General features: G+C 37.4%; 1 protein-coding gene across 1 annotated transcript; it reads left to right on the forward strand.

Annotated features, from left to right (window-relative positions):
* Positions 1 to 842: 842 nt before the first annotated feature.
* Positions 843 to 7,228, forward strand: LOC112020905 (histone-lysine N-methyltransferase, H3 lysine-9 specific SUVH1). Its single transcript, XM_024053475.2, has 3 exons — positions 843 to 961; positions 1,424 to 3,901; positions 7,015 to 7,228. Exon 2 carries the CDS (start codon positions 1,710 to 1,712, stop codon positions 3,837 to 3,839), a length of 2,130 nt encoding a protein of 709 aa, XP_023909243.1. The 5' UTR covers positions 843 to 961; positions 1,424 to 1,709; the 3' UTR covers positions 3,840 to 3,901; positions 7,015 to 7,228.
* The last annotated feature ends 16,123 nt before the right edge of the window (positions 7,229 to 23,351 follow it).

Consider the following 23,351-nt stretch of genomic DNA (forward strand, 5'->3'; position numbering starts at 1 on the left):
TTGCTTTGGGCTTGTCCCTTTTCAAAATTATCCTTAGTATGCCGAGAACGAAGAGGTCCTTGGCGTGGATCCAAAAAAGAGTCTCTTCCTAATTTAGCCTCAGATGGTCATCCTTCCTCGACGTGGGCCTTGGGCCTACTACACGATGGGCTGAGGCTATCAGGCCCACGGGCCCCACAATTCCTTTTATGTTACTCCCAAACAAGATGACTTACATTCCATTTATTTTCATTTATTTTAATTCTTTTATTTTAAAACATCTAGTCAAGGTTATTTAATTCTATTTCATTTAATTCTTTTCCCTTTCTTAAATATATTTCATTTTATTCCATTAATTTCTATTCTCTTATGATCATTTCATTCTATTCAATTCTCTTCCCTTATGAACTTTCAATCAAAGCCTAAAAGTTAAAAATAACATGACTAAATTGATTGTTACTAAATTTAAGCACCAAATTCACAATGATCCTAAAATGTAAGTATCATATTTTTGCCACAAATTTAAAAAAAAAAAAAAAAAAAAACATTTGTAGAGTACTGCGCAGCACAAGTTTAACCATGGAGCTAATCTGCACGTTATTGGTTGAGAATTAAGATCAAACAAAAGTCTCAGTCAACAGCAATTCTTTCTGAGTCTTCTTCTGTATTTTTAGTACTTCTCTCAGTTTCAGTTGAACCATTTATTACTTATGCCAAGGTAAAAAACATAAGTGATAATCCCCTGTCTCTACTCACATACTAAACCAATGAAAAACGCTGCCACATAAGCATCAAACTAATCAAAGACAACAGTATCATAGTCTCAGACACACCTGATTCCCTCTCCATCCCAAGACGACCAAACACGAAAACTAAAAGAGTGCATTGTGTTTGGGAAAGTAAAAAATAAAAAGTCATTGTAATAAGAAGCTCCTCAACTTCTCAGAACTCTTACTTTCCAATCCCCAAAATTCCATGTCAGGTAAACAAAATAAAATCTTCCTTTTCCAAGTTCTAAGCTTTCTCTATGTTTGATTTAGATCTGTCTTATTTCTTATGCCTTTTTTTGCCTTTGATCTATGGTAGCATAATTCCACTTTATATTTTAATTTTAATTTTTTACTTTTTTCTGTTCACTCTTCTGATCTCTTTTTTCATAACCCATCATTTAAAATAAATTTAAAAAAAAATTTCCAGTTGTTGGGTTTCTTTCATTTTGATTATTGGGAAATTGGGTAAAATGAAATAAACAGAAATTTGGGCTGTCGATTCTGTTTCTAATGACCTTGCATGTTCACTTCAACTTTAGCTCACATGCTTTCTTTTTGGTTTGAGGGTTTACGCAAGTATATTGGATAATTTTAAACTCTGCCCTGGAAATTTAAATGTTTTTAGCTCAGATTCTTTTAGTTTTTCTGACTTCATTTCTGCTTTCATGTTGCAGGAATTTACTTATGTTGACCAAAATCTTGGCCTGGATGTGAAGTTTGAATCTTTTAAGTGATTCTGTGAAGATCTTCTGCTTTTACTGTAAAGTATTCTGTTACTGAAACGTTTATGTTTTTGTTTTGTAAGAATATGTTGCTGTTGTAGTTTTATTAAAAGTAAATGTTGTGTTAATTGGTTGGTGTTGTAAAGAGGAGAAAAAGAAGTAGATTATGTATAGAAATTTGTGTTAGGGGAGTTGGTGTTTGGGAAAGATTGTTTTTTTGTTGTCTGGAAGTGTATTGATGGAAGACTCTACTCCTGTTTCCGGGTCATTTGATAAGTCTAGGGTAATGAATGTGAGGCCCTTGCGGTGTCTTGTTCCTATATTTGGATCAGCATCAGCACCTAATTTTCCTTCGTTTCCGAATCCCCAAGGTGGTGCGCCCTTTGTTTGTGTTTCACCATCTGGTCCTTTCCCACCTGGGGCTGCCTCATTTTACCCCTTTTTTGCTACACCAGAGCCTCAAAGGCCGCCTGTACCAAATCGAAATGCACCAATATCAAATGCGGTACCAATCACTTCATTTAGGACACCGCAGACTCAGTATGCAGGAGATGAGAATGGTGAGACAGGTTCTTCAAGAAGGGTCACTAGAAGTCGTGCTCTGTCACGACACCAAAGTGGGGATGTGCAGGAAGATGGGCAGTATTCGAGTAGTTTTAGCTTGCAAGATTCAGAAGATACTGGAAAGGCAGGGAGGTCAAAGGGTAGTAGTAGGTCACAGAGGAGGACTAGGGCTCGCCAGGACATCAATATTGCCTCAACTGAAATTGACATAGATTCAGTAATTGAAAATCTTCTTGCATCGTCTAATATTGCAGCATTTGACATGATCCGGCGAGCTGAAGCTGACAAGGAGTCGGTTGGATGCTTACTCATGATATATGATTTTATCCGAAGAAAGATTAACCAAATTGAAGAGTCAAAGGATGCAGTTCCAGGAGTAACAAGACGACCTGATTTAAGAGCGGGTGCAATTTTGATGAATAAAGGGATTCGGACAAACATCAAGAAGAGAGTTGGAGCTGTGCCTGGTGTTGAAGTTGGGGATTGTTTCTTTTTCAGGATGGAGTTGTGCTTGATTGGATTGCACGCACCATGTATGGCTGGCATTGATTACATGGGTCTGAAGGTCAGTCAAAGTGAAGAGCCCTTAGCAGTCAGCATTGTTTCATCTGGAGGATATGAGGATGATAATATGGAGGATGGGGGTGTGTTAATTTATAGTGGTCAAGGTGGGAATCACTTCCGGAAAGATAAGGAAGTGATGGATCAGAAGCTTGAAAGAGGTAACCTTGCTTTGGAGAAAAGCTTGCACCGGGGTAATGAGATTAGAGTGATTCGGGGCTTTAAGGATTTTGCAAATCCAACTGGGAAGGTATATGTCTATGATGGTCTTTACAAAATCCAGGAGTCATGGGTAGATAAAGGAAAGTCAGGTCGCAATGTATTTAAGTACAAACTTGTCAGGTTACCTGGCCAGCCTGAAGCGTTCATGACCTGGAAATTAATTCAGCAATGGAAGGATGGAGTTAATTCTAGGGTTGGGGTTATATTGCCCGATCTTACTTCTGGGGCTGAAAGTGCACCTGTTTCTCTAGTAAATGATGTTGATGATGAGAAGGGCCCTGCATATTTCACCTATTTTCCCGGTCTCAAGAATGAAAAACCAGTTGATCCAATAGAACCTTGTACTGGCTGTAACTGTGTTGGTGGATGTCTCCCTGGTAGCAACTGCTCTTGCATTAAGAAAAATGAAGGTTACCTTCCTTATAATGCAAATTCAGTTCTTGTGAACCAAAAGTCATTGCTATATGAGTGTGGTCCTTCTTGTCAGTGTCCTTCTAATTGCCGGAACCGAATATCACAAAGTGGTTTGAGAGTTCGTTTGGAAGTGTTTAAAACTAAGGATAGAGGCTGGGGTCTAAGGTCCTGGGATCCCCTTCGTGCTGGAGCTTTTATATGTGAATATGCAGGGGAAGTTATTGCCAGTGATAAGCTGGAGGAGCTTGGAAGTGAAAATGAAGATGATTACATTTTCGATGCAACCCGCACTTATCCACTTTTTGAACTGCCAGGTGAGTCTAATGAGGCCCCAAAGATCCCACATCCCCTAATCATAAGTGCAAAAAATGCTGGGAATGTAGGTCGTTTTATGAATCACAGCTGCTCTCCAAATGTATCCTGGCAGCCAATTTTACGTGAAAATAAAAATGAATCTGATCTCCATGTTACATTTCATGCGGTTAGTCACATTCCTCCAATGACAGAGTTGACATATGATTATGGGGCAGTACCGCCTGAAAAAGCAGACCAGAGGAAGAAAAAATGCCTTTGTGGGTCGGTAAAGTGCAAAGGTTATTTTTATTAATGGTTTATCAATGGGCATCTGGCAAAGAGGATGGTCCTTGCTAACTTAATCTTCTTAAAAAGGTTAGAGGTCTTCACTTTCCAAATACTCATTGCTTACCCTGAGATAAGGTGTTTTTGTTTGTTTGTTTTATTTTTTCCTATTGAATAATTCAAATCCTCAATAATCAGTGGATTATGCAAAATATTGAAACACGCACCATTAAAAGTATTACAAAATTCTGGAGTAAGGCAAGAGTTAAAGAGTCTACATTCACAAATATTTAGTAAGGAGTTCACACAAAGTAGTCAAAGTTGTCCTCCCCACTCCCCAAAATACCTCATGGACCAAATTTTGTTAAATAATTATTGCTGGATTTGATGATTTAGCCTGGGTTTTTACCCATTGGAAGATATAATACAGTAATATTGCATATTTTGTTTGTTTAATATAGACCTGGTAACGTGCCCTTGAACCAGCAACTTTTGCACACAGCAAGACTTTCCTTGTCTCTTTAATCCAGTGTCGTCCAAATCTTTCATAGTGATCTTTTTTTACAACCAGCAAAATCAACAGCTTGGAGCTGTGCACATAGATTATGCTCATCTAGAGACTAGCAAAAGAAATTCTGAGGAATAGTAATTGTTTACTGCTCTATAAATTCTTGGGTTACTCATGTCCAATGTTCTTAAAGATGTCTGAAGCATGACTGCTGAGCATGTCTAGGGGTGAGACATAATCATTTGGAGTTGCAAGCTGGCAGGGCATAGGCCTCATCTTGTGCTGGGGTTATAGTAATGTATAAAATACCTAAATAAGCATGTGCATCTCCATACTCGAGAAGTGGCATAACATATCAACCTTGAAAATATTATTATTTTTTTTTTTATAACTCCTATTATCTATGGTGTGTGTGTGTGTGTCTATATATATATATATATATAGAAGTATGACTTTTGGTTGATCTCAAAATTTTTGCTACATATGCTCTTGAGTCCTTACAATTTTCTACGTCAGTGTTCTAATGTATATTTTTAATTGAATTTATATTCTATTTTATATTTAAACTCTCAATTAGAATCTTGTAACGTCTTATTTTCTTTAAATGATGTAATAGATAGATCCAACCATACAATAAATCTTGTCCATGTGCCATCCAAAAAGTAACTGTCCATGTGAGATTGCTGGACCGTGTTTGAACTTTGAAGTCTTCCTACAGGTTGGGTCCTCCTCTCCTAAACAGGTCACTCACACACCCTTAGTTATCCTTTTCTCATCTTTCACACCTCAGCCACCATGGCAGGAACAACTTTGAGCTCCTCCTCCTCCTCACCCTTTGGTTCTAACAAAAATCTTCAACTTTAACTTATGCACAGGAAGTGACAATTTAATGATATATTCTCTCCCGGTTGTCATGGGTTTGATCTAAATATTTGAACTTGGTTTGTTACTAATGACCTTGAGATGAAAATAAAAACAGAACAAAGAGAAACCTATCTGGGCTTTCATCTACTAAGGCACAGGTTTTTAAACCAAGCCAAAGAAAATTGTTATATTTGCCAGAAATTTCAAAACCAGGGGGTCTAAGTGCATTTTACCCTTTTAGGTAATTTACACACGGACCCAGTGTGTTTTGAACACACGAAGTCACCCTCCATTCCATTATAATGGGAGAAGGAAGTGCAGTTGAGCTATAGCTCATTGGTGCTGGTCATTATTTCATTAGGCCGATTGTTATGTTGGATCATACTGTATGGTTCATCTGTCTGTTGTAAGTTGTTGCATTTAATTTTAAATTCATTTAATCATCCACCACATAAGTTTTCTTGTTAATTTTGTTAAGATTTAGGTTTTAGACTTTTAGTATGGTTGACTAGTAAAATAATATTTTGTCAAGATGTTAAATAACTTTGGCTTTTCTCAGAAATCAAGGGGGGAAAAAAACTGTCAGTGATAATAAAATCATTCATTGTAGATCGGTTTGATTTTTTTTTTTTTTTCTTTCCTTTTTTGGGGTGTTTAAAGTTTTGGTGCACTGTAAGTATTGCCACACTGTATGCCTGAAAATTTAAATTTAAATGTTTAAGGTTGCTTGGTACTGTTTCTGTTTTCACATTTTTTGGAAACATATACATTTTCGACAAAAGCAAACAAAAAAAGGGTGTCAAACTGTCAAATAGAAACTTCTGAGAAACAAACAATAAAAAGAGATTGGTAAAAGGATGAATACACAGACACTCAGCCACAATGGTTACCAATGACTTAGTTTAGGCTTCCAGTGCGTCTACATTAGACTCCTAAAGCTGTCATAGAGACAATGATCTAATGGCACATTGGTTGCTTGCTTGACATGGCCGCACTATATTGGCTGTGTCAATGAAAACATATACGACATATATCCTCTCAAAATCAGGGAAACCCATTCAACATTGACCCCCCATGGCACTGCATAACGAGTATTATTAGCTTGATTCATTAGCAGTGGTAGATCTAGAATTTTTGCTTTTACATTCACTTGTTGCTGTCCAACCCTTGGCTGCAATCTGTATTCGAAATTTAAATGAAGCAATGTAAGCAAACCACCTACAAATATTGTAAAAACCTGAAATCACTATTTATCAAATCATAAATCTTATATTGGTTATGTTGACGGGTGCCCTTAGGGCAATTGTTAATAAATTATATTAGAAAAGTTTTAAAACCACTTTCATGGGAAATATAAAAAGATGTTAGAAAAATTAATTGCTTTATTATTTTCTCATAAAATAGTTTCTAAAAATAGTTTCTAAAAATAGGGCATTGGTAAACATTTCCCATCTTTTTATAATAGTGTGTTTGCAGCAAACACAATTTTCTGTATCATTTCATCATGCAACTTTATTGGGTTAGAACTAGTAATGTGATTTCTATCATTTCAGTCAAAAAAAAAAAAAAAAAAAAAAAGGAAAGAAGAACCAGCAAGGTGATAAAAGTCTAGTAATGTGATTTCTATCATTTCAGTAAAAAAAAAAAAAAAAAAAAAAAAGGAAAGAAGAACCAGCAAGGTGATAAAAGTATTTGTCATATTGATGTTAATAAATAAATAAAAAAAACTCTTTTATAAATCTGAAGGTTTGTAATATTAAAAATTTCTGAATATTTTGGCTTGCTGAAAATATATTCTCACAGTGGCATATCCTCTTGTTCTGTTTCTCAGTTGACCTGTGGTTGATAGCGGGAATGAGATTCAAGGTGACTCAGGAATGCTGGACGCATTATTTTGAGATGTACCTTTGTCTGGCATGCAAGAATGCCAAAATTTTCCCAACTATGTTGTAGTGAATGAGGACACCAAAGATCTCTTCTCAGAATGTGTATGTACTAATATTTGCAAGTTGTAAACTTTACAAGCAGAGCTGTTGTGTTATTTAGTTTAGCGGCCTCCATCTCTGCCCTTTTCTTTTCTAGTCAAACTAGTTTTTCCATTTTAGGGAGGTGCTTCTGGTACCCATGGGATTAAGATTTCCTCATATTCAAGGTGTACACTGGTATGTGGTTGAGACTTGAGGATTGTCTCATGCACCCATTCTCAACAAGCATTCCAATTTTATTATTGATGGAGGCTATACATGCTCCAAGTATATTTTATAATACAAAATCTTTTCTCCTACAAGGGAAAGGATAAAAATACTCACTTTTGTGGGGTCTGAAAGAGGTCATGGCAGACAGCCTTATCTCAATATTTACTTCAGTAAGCAAAAATAAAAATGAATGACTTAATGGGTTAGGATTATGTATTTAGTTTTTATTATTGGATTAATATTTTGAAAATTTTGTACCAACTCTCTCTTTGCAAGGCATGTGAGAGTTAGTAATTATTATTGCATTGCGCCTAGTCAAGGTAAAGACTTGTAAAAGCAATTGGAGATTATCTCTAGGAAAGTAATATTTATTTTATGGACAAGATATATAAATCCTTATAGAGAGAGAGAGAGAGAGAGAGAGAGAGAGATGTATTGTGTATATATCTTATACATAAGATTTTCTCAGTGGATTGAAGGAGTTACTGGACATCTTATTGGTTTTAGACCTTTTGGTGCGCCAACTCTTTGCTACAGGTGTGATTGTGAATTGTGCGAATGGAAAAGGAATTACAGAATAAATTGAGAAAGTACTTCATCCATCAAGTTATTGCTATAATTGTAGATTTTTGTATTTCATTTCAAAATTTAAGGCAGGACTCCGGAGATGATGTTATGACTTGATTGCAAAAATGATTTTGTAAAAATGATGTTTAAAATTATTATTATTATTTTTTTCTAAATGATTTATCGGGGGCTCGTGGCCGATCACTAGCCGAATTGTTAACTAAGAGCATTCACATTAGTGGATGCAAATTTTTTTCCATTTTATACGTTTAAAACTTACTTTTTCTATTTTACACATTTATTTTTACAAGACACCTACATCAGTTTATCTATTTTACACATTTATTTAATAAAATATTCATTATTTTACATTTCTTATTATTTTCTCACTCATGGCCTCTCTCTCTCTCTCTCTCTCTCTCTTAAAACCAACCACCGTATCATCACCCAACCACCATCAAGTTGAAACCCAGATCTGTTACTTGCTTTGTGCTTTTTTTTTTTTTTTTTCTCATTCTCATGGTTGATCGGAGCCAAAACCCAAATCAAGCCGAAACCTAGACCCATCCTCATGGTTGAAGAAAGAAGAATGAAAAAATGCTTGAAGACCCATTCCTCCTGCGGCTGCAAAGACCCATTCTCATGGTTGATCAAGCCGAAACCCAGACCCATTCTCATGGTTGATCGGAGCCTCCTTCGACTCTCACTTGAAGAAAGAAGAACGAAAAAATGCTTGAAGACTCATTCCTCCTACGGCTGCGAAGACCCATTTCTCTGAAAAAATGCTTGAAGAAAGAAGAGCTTATTACAGATGAGTGGTTGAAGCAGAGAGTGAATGAGGAGTGAGAAAAACGGAAACCAACCAGAGACAAGAGAGAGAAAAAATTAATAAAAAAATAAATACACGAGTTATAATGCCCGTGTAAATTTACACGGGTACTGTAGCATGTGGATAATTTTAGACGATTTTGAAAGATTTTAAAGGGACTGATGTGGGCTGTTTTTGAACAAAAATGTGTAAATTTGAACATTTTTTTTATTATACACACTTATACACGGACTGATGTGAATGCTCTAAGGTGTAATTCGTGAGATGTGACTTAATTGGCCCAATTAAAGATTTGCCAAGTTAATTAAAAATCCATTCAATTTCCACCTCATCTATGATTAACGAACCAATTTTCCTTTGTTTTTCTCGGCAACTAAACAAATCCATAACTCACTTTCCCTCATTTTCCTTTGTTTTTTCTCAGCAACTAAACAAAATCAATCTCATCTCATGAACTTCAAGATTAAATATTACCTAAGCCACTCTTTCAATATTGTAATCGAGAAAATTACTGCCCATCATTTTCCTTTATTTCATGAAACTTAACAAGTCTAAATTGGTTACTACAAATTCTGCATCAACCACCTTGGCTTTGTTGGCATGAAGTCTTTGCCTACCACAAGGTTTTTTTTTTTTTTTTTTGGTGTGTATTGAATCTAAAAGTTTTCTGCACAATCAGGGTTAGAGAATGAACTAAAATGGGGTTGGATTTAAAAATTTTCAAATGATGGTTTTTTGTTCTTTTGCTTTTCTTTCAAGGAATCACTGCTTTCAGTGGAGAACCACATTGTTCTTTTTTTTTTTTTGATGGGAGCCACATTGTTCTTTGTCTTGGTTGAATTGAAAATATCAATGGCTCGTTTGTTTGTAGGTTATAGGGGTGGTCCCTACAAATATAAATAATGTGGCGAAATGCCTTTGTTTCTTGTGGCCTAGTAGTCTTTTTTTTTTTTACAAGATAAAAATTCTGTTCTAATTTAATTTAAGTGTATATGTGTGTAAAATTTTCTCTTAGAAACTTGAACTTTAGCCCTTGCCCCCCTCACACCCCACAAGTACTTATACCCCACAAACACTTATACTTATAAAGTGATCATCGTATCAAGAGTGTGCAATAATAATAAATGTTTTTTGAATTTCATAAATATTTAGTTGCTGAGAGAAAATAAAAGAAAATGAAAAAAAGTGGATGAGACAGTAAAAAAGGAGGAGTGAATGATGTGGAAGCTAAGTTGGAATTTTAACCGACATACCATGAGTCTAATTGAACCAACCAACTAAGACACATTGCATGTGATATGAACCCCCTAAAGGAAATCATAAACAACATATAAATTCCTTAATAAAATTAACATAATCTTCCTTTCAAAAAAATATTAACATAATATATATACACTATATTTTAAAGATTTCCTTTGACCAACCACTAGCCATGGTTGGTCTAATTTAATTTAAGTGTATATGTGTATAAAATTTTCTCTAAGAAATTTGAACCTTAGCCCTTGCCCCCCTCACACCCCACAAGTACTTATACCCCACAAACACTTATACTTATAAAGTGATCATCGTATTAAGAGTATGCAATAGTAATAAATGTTTTTTGAATTTCATAAATATTTAGTTGCTGAGAGAAAATAAAAGAAAATGAAAAAAAGTGGATGAGACAGTAAAAAAAGGAGGAGTGAATGATGTGGAAGCTAAGTTGGAATTTTAACCGACATACCATGAGTCTAATTGAACCAACCAAGTCACATTGCATGTGATATGAACCCCCAAAAGGAAATCATAAACAACATATAAATTCCTTAATAAAATTAACATAATCTTCCTTTCAAAAAAATATTAATATAATATATATACACTATATTTTAAAGATTTCCTTTGACCAACCACTAGCCATGGTTGGTCAATCTTGTTTTGAGTTAGAGTTGACTGTTCAACCTTTGTTTCTTATTTTCAGCGTACATCTTTTGTCCCTCAAGCCTCAAGCCTTTTTTTTTCTTTCCCATTCAACTTTCTGTATTTCCTTTCTTTCCTTCTCATATTTCTACTTTCTATCTCATTTTTTATTTTTATTTTTGTTTTGTCTTCAATTAATTCTTTGGTAGTAAGGGTCGAGTAATTTTTAGGTATTCTTGGAACACGGAAAATGATGCTCCATTCTTTTATATTTATGATGGGTCTATTCATTAAATTCATGGTGGATTCTATCATGAATGTGAGAGGAGAGAGCATAATTTCTTCGTACTCTAAGAATATCTAAATATTTTTTGTAAATGTGGAACTCTTTTGGAGTTAAAACTTTATTTTGATGCGCATTTCTTAGCATTTAGTGTGACAGAAAAAGTAATTCAATTTTTTTTTTTCTTTTTGTGTTCAACGAAAAAATAAGTCCAAAAAAGTGGAAATTGTCTTTTACTTTTAAAGAGCATAAAACATTGTTTTATTTAGAATGTTAAATTTGAAAAAAAACCATCACAAATAGACTCAAACCCACTAAAAGCTCTCAATAATAAATTTTCTCCCTTCACTTCTTCTTTCTCCTGCAAACTGATCTTTGACTCTGACTAACTGTTGACTTTTTTGCCAAATGACATTTTCTGGGACCAAAATGGTGTTTAAACTATTTGTTTCCCAACATACCCTTATTTTTTGGGCAGATTCGAAATAGTAAATATGGTGTCTATTCTCCATTTTAAGGTTTCCAAATGATCCAAAAATAAGAAATTTTTTTCTTATTTGTAGAATCTATAAAAAAAAATCTGTTCTCGAATAAAATGAAAATCAGATTCTATGTGTTTTTGTTCATGCTTGAAACATGGGATTAGAGGTGATGGCTAATGCTAAAATGTTATTACCATAGTATAGGAACTTGATGAAGGGACACCCCAAAATCTTTGAAAAGCATGCAAAGCCAAAAGAGTTTGATAGCTGAGGAGGCAAAGGCACGATATTCAACCTCTGTAGAATATCTACAAACTATGGGTTGTTTATTAATTAACCATGTAATTGGATTATGGCTGGGGAGAATTAAAAACCCCAAGGTGATTGGAGAAATTCATTTATGAGTAAAAGAGAAACCCATGATTGAATTTTCCTCTTCAATACCTTAGTATTTGTCTGATATTAGCTAGATAGTGTATTAGTGGGGCAGTTCATCAAGGCATAAATTGGCAAACTTGATTCACTACAAATGAGAGATCAAGGCTGGTGAACCTAGATATTGTAATTTGTAAAGCACCTAAAATACTTCTATAAGCAATTGGATCAGGTAGAGGATGATCATTCAAGTTGTATGATATGGAAGAATTATGACTGGTACCATGGGCTTAACCCGTCAGCTTCTGCTCTAGCTGACGGGTGAAGTTGTGACGTAAGCTAAACAAAGAAATACATGCTGACTAACCAAGACAAAACTGACGGTCTGAATTCCCAAGTCTAAACTGACGGAAGTTGGGAGCCCCTAGGCTATTGAACGGTGTGAAGCTGACACTAAGCTGAAGGGAAGTGCAGGCTGACGGTTTAAAAGCTGACGGCTCCACACAAACCATGACTTGGTCACCACGCATGGGTTTTAGGGAGATTGCTTGTATTCCACGCCCAGTATCAGAGTCCTATAAGGAAAGGATTCCGCAATCTACGCGCTTAAGGATTCCTATAAGGAAAAGACTTCTACTCCAAGGAAGAAAGGTCCACCCTTTACTACTATAAAAGCCCCAATACCCTCATAGGCCGAGGTACGCATAATTAACCCCTCTCTAGCACTCTAGAGTTGAAAGAAGTTCTAACTTGACCTTCGGAGGGTATTTGGCCGGCACCACACCGGTGCTCTCTGCGAGGTCCTTTTCTTTTTCACTGTGCAGGTGTTGTCTTTGAGCGTACACGCGTCGTGCAACTCACTGGTGAGATTTTCGGCATCATCAGTTGGCGCCGTCTGTGGGAAACGCGCTTTTAAGTGACTAAGCCACACTCGTTTCCCGGACTAAAAGGGTTGCATGGTACTCACTCGCTCAATGGCAACTACCAATGATGTACAGGGAGAGGAACCGCCCGCAACTGCCCTTGAGAGGCAAGTTCAGACTCTCGGTGCCGCCGTGGAGCGTCTCACCAAACGGAACCTCGACTTGGAAGAACAGCTGCGCCAGAAGGATACAGCACCAAATGGCCAGCCAGAAGATCAAGAAGGGACTAGCGCTCCAAACAGGAATCAGGAGAGACCCGAGGGCAGTCACGCCCCAAGCAGGCCGGAAAGGCAGCATGTGAGCATACCATCCCTCATGGATGCGACTCCACCACATATTGCCGCCGAGATGCAAGCAATGAGGGAACAGATGGAGGTCATGATGAACGCCCTCAAGGGGAGAGTCTCTAGCGATCTCGACGATCTAGTCAACCGTACCGATTCACCCTTCACTATGGCCGTGAACTCTTTCCCCCTGCCCCACAAGTTTCGCATGCCGAATATAGAAAGCTATGACGGGGTAAAGGATCCTTTGGATCACCTGGAGACTTTCAAGACCCTGATGCATCTTCAGGGAGTGGCAGATGAGATTATGTGCCGGGCCTTCCCCACAACACTCAAAGGCCCCGCAAGGATATGGTTTAGCCGACTGACGGCCAACTCTATCAGCACCTTTAAGGAGCTAAGCGCCCAATTCACTACACACTTCATTGGCGGACACAGGTATAAAAAGTCCACGGCATGCTTAATGAGTATCAAGCAAAGAGAGGACGAGACCTTACGATCCTACATAACGCGCTTTAATAAAGAAGCGCTATCGGTTGACGAAGCCGACGACAAAATACTTGTAGCAGCCTTCACCAATGGGCTGCGGAAGGGCAAGTTTTTGTTCTCTCTATACAAGAACGACCCGAAGACCATGTCGGAAGTGCTCTACAGGGCTACTAAGTATATGAATGCTGAGGACGCGTTGCAGGCCAGAGAAGAGAAGCCAAGAAAAAGGGAAAGGCAGGAGGATGCGCGACCAGACCAAGGAAGAAAGAGGCCCAGAACAGGAGACCGAAGAGACGAAAAGCGTTCCAAGCCTCCGGGGGGAAGATTCACAAGCTTCACCCCGCTTACCGCCCCAATAGATCAAGTCCTAATGCAGATTAAGGACGAGGGGGCGCTGACCTTCCCTGGAAAACTAAAGGGGATCCTAACAGGCGCTCCAAAGATAAGTACTGCCGCTTTCATCGAGACCACGGCCATGACACCGCCGATTGTTACGATCTGAAACAGCAAATCGAGGCCCTTATAAGGCAAGGAAAATGCAGAAGTTCGTAAGCAAGGAAAGAGCGGATCCAGCACTCCCAGAACACCCTCCCCGACGGGACAATGACCGTCCAAGACCTCCCATTGGTGACATACGGATGATTGTAGGAGGGGTCGCCGCCAGACCTTCAAAAAAGGCTCGAAAGACATACCTCCGGATGATCCAAAACGTCCAGTTGGCGGGTCCAGAGCAAAATGTAGCCCGTAGGGAAAGCCCCGTTATCGGTTTCTCGGAAGAAGACGCGCGACGCCTTCACCACCCGCCGACGACGACATTTACACAAGTTGACATTAGTAAGATCTTTCTTAACCCAAAAATCCAACTAGACCATGATATTCCTTTCTACATAGTAAGATCGAAAATTTCGCTAAGCTCATAATCATCTCTCACTATGTAAATTGGAATAACACATCTAATTGATTTTTAAATAAAATTTTTGTGAAGAATAAAACATCACACCATCACACACATATTAAATCATACATATAACATGTGTCCATACATCTTTGTGCACCGCAATGTGCATAGGCTCCACTATAAGCTCTATTGGTAATTTCATACAACATGCTAAGACAAAATTTGAAAATTATAGGTAACCGTGAAACACATCCTCTTACATGGCTTCCAAAATTAAATTACATAGCCTTAAATTACATTGCCAAAAACAATGGCCAAAAAATTACATATTCAAGTACCTACTACAAAGATTCTATTTGTAATTAAAAATTGGGGATGCCACGTTACCAAATAATTTCAAAAAATTGTCTTATCCATCCACAATAACAATAAATAAAAATATACATGTCGCATAAATTACCAATATAATCTCTAACTATAGAGATGAGCCAAAAGAGTCTCATAAACCCTTTGGACACATATTCATCACATAATGCATTCATATAACATCAATTCAATCATATCACAATATGTTAAAAAGACATCATAAATTAATTCAAAGATTTAAACAAGCATAATTATACAGAAAATTAGAAAACTAATTTCACAATTTTCTCATATTATCACAATTCTATTTTAACATCACGAAAAAAAAATTGCCACTACAATTACATATAATATATATATGTCACACTACAATTACATATAATATATATATAAAAAAATCCACTGTACGAGTTATGATTAACTGTGCAAGTAATATATTAAGTTTTCATAAAACTCAATTCCTTTGTAACTATGTTACAAACTCACACAGTATTTGTAAACAATATTACAAACCCACACAGACCCACACAGCCACTTGCGTGTGGCTTATCACTTGCACTGTTTCCTTGTTGAAGGAAACAACAACAATATGTAATACACCAACGTGAGATGCACTTATCTTTATCAAGGTGTAACTAACACACTAACATCAACGTGGGGCTCTATAATTTTATTATTATTATATTAGATAACCACTCAAACAATTAGTGGTTAGTGGAGTCAGCCAGCAGGTACACTATTACAAAACAATTTTCCTTTTATTGTTCATCGTCTTCCACGTTAGATATCAAATTTTCAGATTTTATCAAATACAACCATAATCTTTAAAAGACCATAACTTTCTCGTTTAAAGTCTAAATTAAGCATGTAAACTGTCGTTTTAAAGCTTATGGAATGTACTTTCAAACCAATAAAAAATATTTGATATTAAACAACATTTAATGGGTCAAAATAAGCCTGTAAATTTCAGATTACATGTAAACAATAAAAAAAAAATTACAGCTTTTTATTTCTCTCTCTACATGCCATAACATGCCTAAAAAATTACAGATCTGAAAAATTAAAAATTACTTAAACTTTTAATTTTAGCATGCATATAGAATTATATATTTCTGAGATCATGGCATCATTCAAGAGTGAAAACAAGCATAAAACGGCTCTGATACCAATGTTGAAAAAAAAATACTTTACTAGAGGTCATGTAGACACATACCTTTGGTGGAACAGATCACCAAATTGCCGGATCTTTCTCTTTGCTTGCTTTACGAACTCCTCACGATCTCCTTTGTGGAACACCTCAAAGTCGTAGGAAAGGCTACTAGAGTCTCTCCTAATTTCCACACTCCAAATTCTAAGGAACAGTAGATGATGTCCCAGAGAGATGGCTTATTTTGAGAGAGCACTCAAAACTATACGTATGTTCACTCACTGTGTCTAACCTGTATCTGACTGATGTAAGAGTATATAAATACTAGTAGAGATTCACTTATTATCAGATATATGTGATCCCTAAAAGATCTCATCTTTTAAGTTTCAAATTACTCCACCACTGATATTGATAACCCATATCAATATCTATTAAGTTTAAATTATCCCACTACTAATATTGATAACTCATACCAATATCAGTTAGTTTAAATTTAAACTTACTTATCAGATAATTCATGTGGACGATCCATGGGCCATGGTTTATGGGTTGGATCAAAACCAGCCCAATTTCTAACACTCAGCACAATCTGAGAAGATCAGTTCTTATATATTTCTCTCAAGTTTGATTACAAATTCAGTTCTTGATTGCTACAGTGTTTTTCTTTTAATTTCTCAATCCTCTTCCCTTAAGGTCTTCTTTCTATTTTATACTATCCTCCTTCTTCATCTCTACCCTCCACGTATAAACTAGATTGCTGGTATTGATCCTTGTCCCATCAACCCCTACTTGAAGTCTTTGGGGAGTAGCTGTAAGGTTGAAAGATACTGTTCAGGTATCACTTCTTCATTAATGCGGCCAGAGAGTTAGTTGCAGAGCATTTAATGCAATGGTAGCAACTTTCCTTTTAGATATTTCATGGCCTTCCTATATTTTGTTCCTTCTTGATACTTATCCTCATCAGTGGAATCATTCGAAACGTTGCTCTTGATGTCAGACCGCACCTTCTGACCTTGGCTTTACTCAGCCGGGGAAGCATTCCTCCTCGGACTGCCTTCTTGGATGATTATGATCAAACTTCACCTCTTTACTTACCAACATAGATTCTTAGGAAGGTGTTTACCCGACCTCGGACTACTTAATGTCCTCGAATTAGGCCCCTGGCCCAATATATACATAGATATGTACTCCTGGGCCTATCACCCCTACAATAGCCCTTCGAAATTCTTCTTTCTGGCTCCTCGGGAAGAAAGGAGGATTTTGATGTCACTATAGTTACTCCATGCTCATCATACATCACATCTGACTGCGCAGATGCCTTTTTAATTGCCCAAGGCATGCTTCTGACGCTTCGGCATATGAGACATGCCTTCATTAAATTTTTACAACTCCCTTTTCCCCACGTTCTACAGCGCGATGCAAATCCAACGGCTGAGGATTTTGCTAGAACCCGAACGGGAATTTTCCCGCTTATAACTATCTTTTTGATATAAATACTGCCCGAATCAATTGTTCTTCTCACTTTAGCGCTCATACATTGAACCTGCAAACTTACCCAATTTACTTGTGCCCTCACACCTACCAAGAGCCAGTCCGAAGAGAGTTTTCTACTTTGTGTAAGTCTTCATAAATCTTTTCATTTATTTTTCCATCTACTTCTCTTTTCTGTCTTTTTCTCCTTGACTCTTCTCCCTTCTCTTTATGTTCTTAGTATCTCCAAATCTCTTTTAGGAATGGGTAGGTTTGCCTATTTGGTAGACTCCGATGAGGGTATAAGAGCTTCAAAGCTCAGTATAGGATCCCGCCAGGAGTCTCCATTAGGTATTATAAGGAGGGAGAATGGCATGAGGCTAGGCGAGAGGGAGATGTGGTTATCCCAATGATTGCCTTCATAGAGGGAGGGATGAGAATCCATATGGGCACAGTAACTAGGGATTACCTGAGGATTCATAGGTTAGCTCCCACCCAATGTGCCCCTAATATGTTTAGAATATTAGGAAGCATTGACGCCTTAAATGAGAAAATGGGCCTCCACCTCACCCACCACAATGTCAACTAGGTCAATAATCTTCACCACCTGAAAGGGCAAGGATACTACCTAAAAACTAGGCACCCTGAGGTTAGACTTATCTCTTGCCTCCCTGATTGCAACAAGGGCATGAACAAGGATTTCTTGATCATCTCGGGGGAGTGGCACGATGGCCTCCCCAGCCCGACGAGAGATGGGTGACCAGGTGGGGCTTTAGGTTTATGTTTATTTCTTCGAAGTCACCCTTTCTTCACTTTGACACATTCTGTACCTATTTTCTTCTGTTGCGTTGATACTTGAAATTTCTCTTGATTTGTGCCATTCCTTTTTTTTTTTTTTTGACAACACCTTAAGCCTTAAACCTTTATTTGAAACCATAGAGGTTCTTTCCAATTTTTTGAGTAGTTGAATCCCCAGAGTTGTTTTTCCTTTCAAGAGTTTTAACTTAGTTACCAAATCTTGTGTTGCATAATTAGGCTTTATGATTATTGCTTTAGATTTAGTATTTAATATTTGTGGTTGAATTACTTGTTTAGAATATCTGCTTGGAATATGCTTTGTTTGTTCTATATATATATATATATATATATATATATATATATATATATATATATATATATATATATATATATATATATATATATATATATTGATATTATAACATTTAGAATTTATTGTGGTATAAATCATATTTTTTAAGAACAAATAATTTAGTCCTTATTATAATATTAAGGCTTTATTTGATAGGAATGATTGAAATATAAAGGGAAAGAAGATGTAGGAATGACAGGAAAAAAAGAAAGAAAGCAAGAAAGATCAGAAGAGGCTGATGTTTTTCCATTATGAGTATTTAGTGGAAAGAATGGAAAAATGAAAAAGATGTGTATTATATATATATATATATATATATATATATATATATAATTCTTCCCTTGTTTGGTAAGAAATAAGGGGAGAAAATAGGGTAAATGTATCTTAAAAATACTAATGCATCCTATATGCTAGTCAATTATTTATGCAATGCACCCGAAGGTTTAATAAAATGTGATTTTTTTTCTCTTTTATTTTTTTTAATATAAATTTGATCATTATGATAGTTATTAATAGAAGTTTATAATAATTATGTTTGTATATAGAGCTATCTTCTCTATCATTTGAAGAAGATATGACGTGACACTGATAAGATTCGGGATATAAATATATGACGGAATTTAAAATCAATTACAAATCTTCTGTTACACTTTATATTTACATTCCACCAATCATAACTTCTTATATATTTATTTGACTTTTTTACAAAATAACAAAACTTTTAAATGGAAAAAAAAAAAAAAAATCAAACACATGGTAAGTTGTGCTTGGTTGAGCATAAAATGAAACACAAAAGTGAGATAAATGATTTGTATCCTATATGTTAAAATAATAAATAGCGAAATGAAATTTTATAATATGGTAATTGTAAGGGTGATAGACCCAAGAGTACATATCTATGTATATATTGAGCCAAAGACCCAATCCGAGGACATTAAATAGTCCGAGGGCGGGTAAATACCTTCCCAAGAATCCGTGTTGGTAAGTAAAGAGGTGAAGTCTAATCATGATCATCCAAGAAGGTGCTTTGAGGAGGAATGCTTCCTTAGTTAAGCAAAGCCGAAGTCAGAAGGTGCGGTCTAACATCAAGAGCAACGTTTCGGACAATTTCATTGATGAGGATAAGTATCAAGACGGAACAGGATAGAGAGAGGCCATGAAATTTCTAAAGGAAAAACTGCTACCACAGCATTAAATGCTCTGCAGCTAACTCTCTGACCGCATTAATGAAGAAGTGATACCTAGACAGTATCTTTCAGCCTTACAACTACTCCCCAAAGATTACAAGAAAGTGCTAATGGGACAAGGATTAACACCAGCAATCTAGTCTACACGTGAAGGGTAAAGATGAAGGAGGAGGATAGTATAAAATAAAAAGATGACCCTAAGGGAAGGGGATCGAGAAATTAAGAGAAAAACACTGTAGCAATAAATAATTGAATTTGTAATCAAACTTAAGGGAAATATATAAGAATTGATCTCTTCGGATTGTGCCGAGGACGATTTCCTTCAAATTAAGCCAGTCTATCTTTATATTCTTCTCATCTGGATCCACTTTACTTGTTGTCTAACTCATTAAAACCCAATTTTTCAACCCACTCTCTACAAATTCATTGTATTAGGCTTTTTGGGCCTAAACCCATCCACCCCTTGGGTAGAGGACCAAAATGCGTCCTTATAATTGGCGCCATCTGTGGGAAAAACTCTTGTGTTTTAGTGAGTTTGACATCCAATTATGGTAGGTTTAGGTTTGAATTTGGAGGAATCTATGGGGTCCCAAAGTGAAAATCATTTTGTCAATCTTGAGTGAAGAATGGACCAGGAGGTTAGTGTTCGTACCACCTATACTAGCAAGAGTCAGTCTCGAAGCGGGAGTCACCTTTCCAATGACAAGGATACTAGAGCCTTGCAACTGGAGATTAATCATTTGAAGAGAAAGTTGCACCACGAACGGCGAAGGCAAACTTCCTTTAATTCTGACTTCTCTTCTGACGATGAGGAGGATGGTAGTTATAGACTTAGGTCAAGGACTCCTCCTAGTGAGTCTTTCTCGTATGTTAAGGACTACCACCATGAACACAGAAACGGGAGCTCATCTTCCAAAGGCTTGGGAAATGATGTGATGAGCAGAGCACTTAACCAAATTTCCAGATCACCTTTCACACACAGAATAGAGGGAAGGAGACTTTCTCGGCGGTTCACTTAGCCCACGTTCACCATGTACAATGGTCGAACAGACCTTGTGGAACACGTAAGCCATTTCAACCAGAGAATGACTGTACACTCCAAGAATGAGGCCTTAATGTGCAAGGTGTTTCCCTCCAGTTTGGGGCCTGTAGCCATAAGATGGTTTGATGGCTTAGGAGCAAATTCCATTGATTCCTTCAAAGAACTCACTTGGGCGTTTGGATCTCGCTTTATTACATGCAGTAGGGTTCCTTGGCCTTTAGATTCCTTGCTGTCTATATCCATGAGAGAAGGAGAAACCCTGAAAACGTACTCAGACAGATACTGGGAGATGTTCAAGGAGATAGATGGTGATTTTGGTGATGTGGCTATTAGAACTTTCAAGGTCGGCCTATCTACTGAGCATGGTTTAAGAAAATCATTGACTAAGAAACCTGCTAGCAGTGTATGTTAACTCATGGACCGAGTTGATAAGTATAAGCAGGTCGAGGAAGACCAATAGCAAGGCAAGGGGAAGGCTAAGGTTATCCCTCAGAAGAAGAGGGATTTCAGGTCGGACTACTACAATAATAACCGGCCCCAGAGATACTTTACTGGGCAATCAGGGTCTGCTACTGCCCAAATGGTTAATACGGTGTTTCGAGAGCTAATACACTAAGTTTTAGAGAAAATTAAGAACAAGCCATTCTTTAAGTGGTCGGGTAAGATAGGAGATGATCCTATAAAGCGCAATCAAAACCTTCATTGCCAATACCACTAAGACCGAGGGCACACCACCGAAGATTGTAGAACTTTGAGGAGTCATCTGGAACAACTAATCAAGGAAGGGAGGCTGAAACAATTTTTACATTAGCCTAATGGACTAGGGGGTCTAACAGGATCAGGATTTCAGGGGGTCATTTTTCTAGAGCCCCTTTGTACACCATCAATGTCATCTTTGCGGTTCCAGGAAGAATTTTTTCTCACCCTTCCAGGGTGATGTTTGTAGCTCGGCCACCAGCCGAGGACTCTAGACTTGAGCCGAAGAGGGCTAGAGTGGAGAATCAGCTGTCAATGAGTTTCTTTCAAGAGGACAAGGTGGGAACTGTACAGCCACATGATGATGCCTTGGTGGTCACCCTCAATATAGAGGGATATGATATTAGGAGGGTGATAGTGGATCAAGGCAGTGGGGCAGAGATTATGTACTCTGATTTGTACAATGGATTGGGCTTGAAACTTGAGGACTTGACAGCTTATGATTCGCCTTTGGTAAGCTTCGACGGGAAGGTTGTTATTCCGAGGGGCTAGATTCGACTTCCCATACAAGCAGGGTCAGAGGTGGTGGAGGTGAATTTCATTGTACTGGATGCATGTTTTCTCTACACGGCCATTGTGGCAAGACCCTAGTTTCATGCCCTGGGAGCCGTTTCCTCCACTCTGCATTTGAATGAGAAATATCCATCAAGGGACCTGATTGAGGAGCTGGTTGGAAGCCAGTCTATGGCAAGGCAGTGCTTGGTCATCGCAATAATGCATCAGCCAAGAGTGGAGTCCTCGGCCTCCGCTGAGGAAGCTTATAGCAATCAAGGACTTTGGGGTTACCCGTGCAAGAAATAGTGGAAGGGACAGAGTGTGAGAATTGGGAGAGGATTCTGATAGATAATGATTATGAGAGGTTTTTTCAGAACGGGGCTCAGCTGCCTCCTCAGGAGAAGGAGGAGTTAATAAAGTTTCTTAGGAGGAAAGTTGACGTGTTCACGTGGAGTGCCTACGAAGCTCCTAGGGTGGATCCAAACTTCATCTACCATCATTTGAATGTCAATCCATTCATCATTCCCAAAAAACAACTACTTTGACGTTCATCTAAGAGCATTCTGATGCCATCAGGGACGAGGTGATCAAACTTAAGCAGGTCGGAGCTATTAAAGAAATTTTTACCTTGAGTGGCTAGCCAATACTATAGTGGTGAAGAAGAAGGCTGGAAAGTGGTGGGTATGTGTGGACTTCACAGATTTGAATAAGGCCTGTCTAAAAGACCCTTTTCCTATGCCTTGGATTGATCAGCTAGTGGACACAACTGTAGGCCATCATCAGATGAGTTTTTTGGATGCCTTCCGGGGTACTACCAAATACCACTGGCTCTGAGTGATAAAGAAAAGACAGCTTTTGTCACTCCCAATGGAAATTACCATATAGAGTGATGCCCTTTGGTTTAAAGAATGTAGGGGATACCTACCAGAGGATGATAACCAAGATGTTTGAGCCACAGTTAGGAAAAAAACATTAAGGTTTACATAAATGACATGGTGGTGAAGAGTAAGACAAATCAAAGCATGTTAATGACCTCGGGAATATCTTTGGGATATTAAGGAAACACAAGCTGCGCCTTAATACTTCTAAGTGTTCTTTTGGTATTGGTTCAAGAAGGTTTTTGGGGTACATGGTCACTCACCGCGGGATTGAAGTCAACCCTAACTAAATTAAAGCAATTAACAGTTTACAACCACCTCGAAATCCCAAAGAGGTTCAAAAGTTGACAAGGATGACTGCTTCTCTAAACCGATTCATTTCTCGGTCAGCAGATAGGTGTAGGCCTTTCTTCCAGTTGTTGAAATAAGTGGAAAGGATTTGAATGGATCGAA

This window comes from Quercus suber, unplaced genomic scaffold (genome assembly GCF_002906115.3).
Source record: "Quercus suber isolate HL8 unplaced genomic scaffold, Cork oak 2.0 scaffold_30, whole genome shotgun sequence".
NCBI classification, from domain to species: Eukaryota; Viridiplantae; Streptophyta; class Magnoliopsida; order Fagales; family Fagaceae; genus Quercus; species Quercus suber.

Excerpts from the sequence above, each read along its gene's own strand:
- LOC112020905 (XM_024053475.2), top strand. The coding sequence starts at position 1,710 with ATGGAAGACTCTACTCCTGTTTCCGGGTCATTTGATAAGTCTAGGGTA.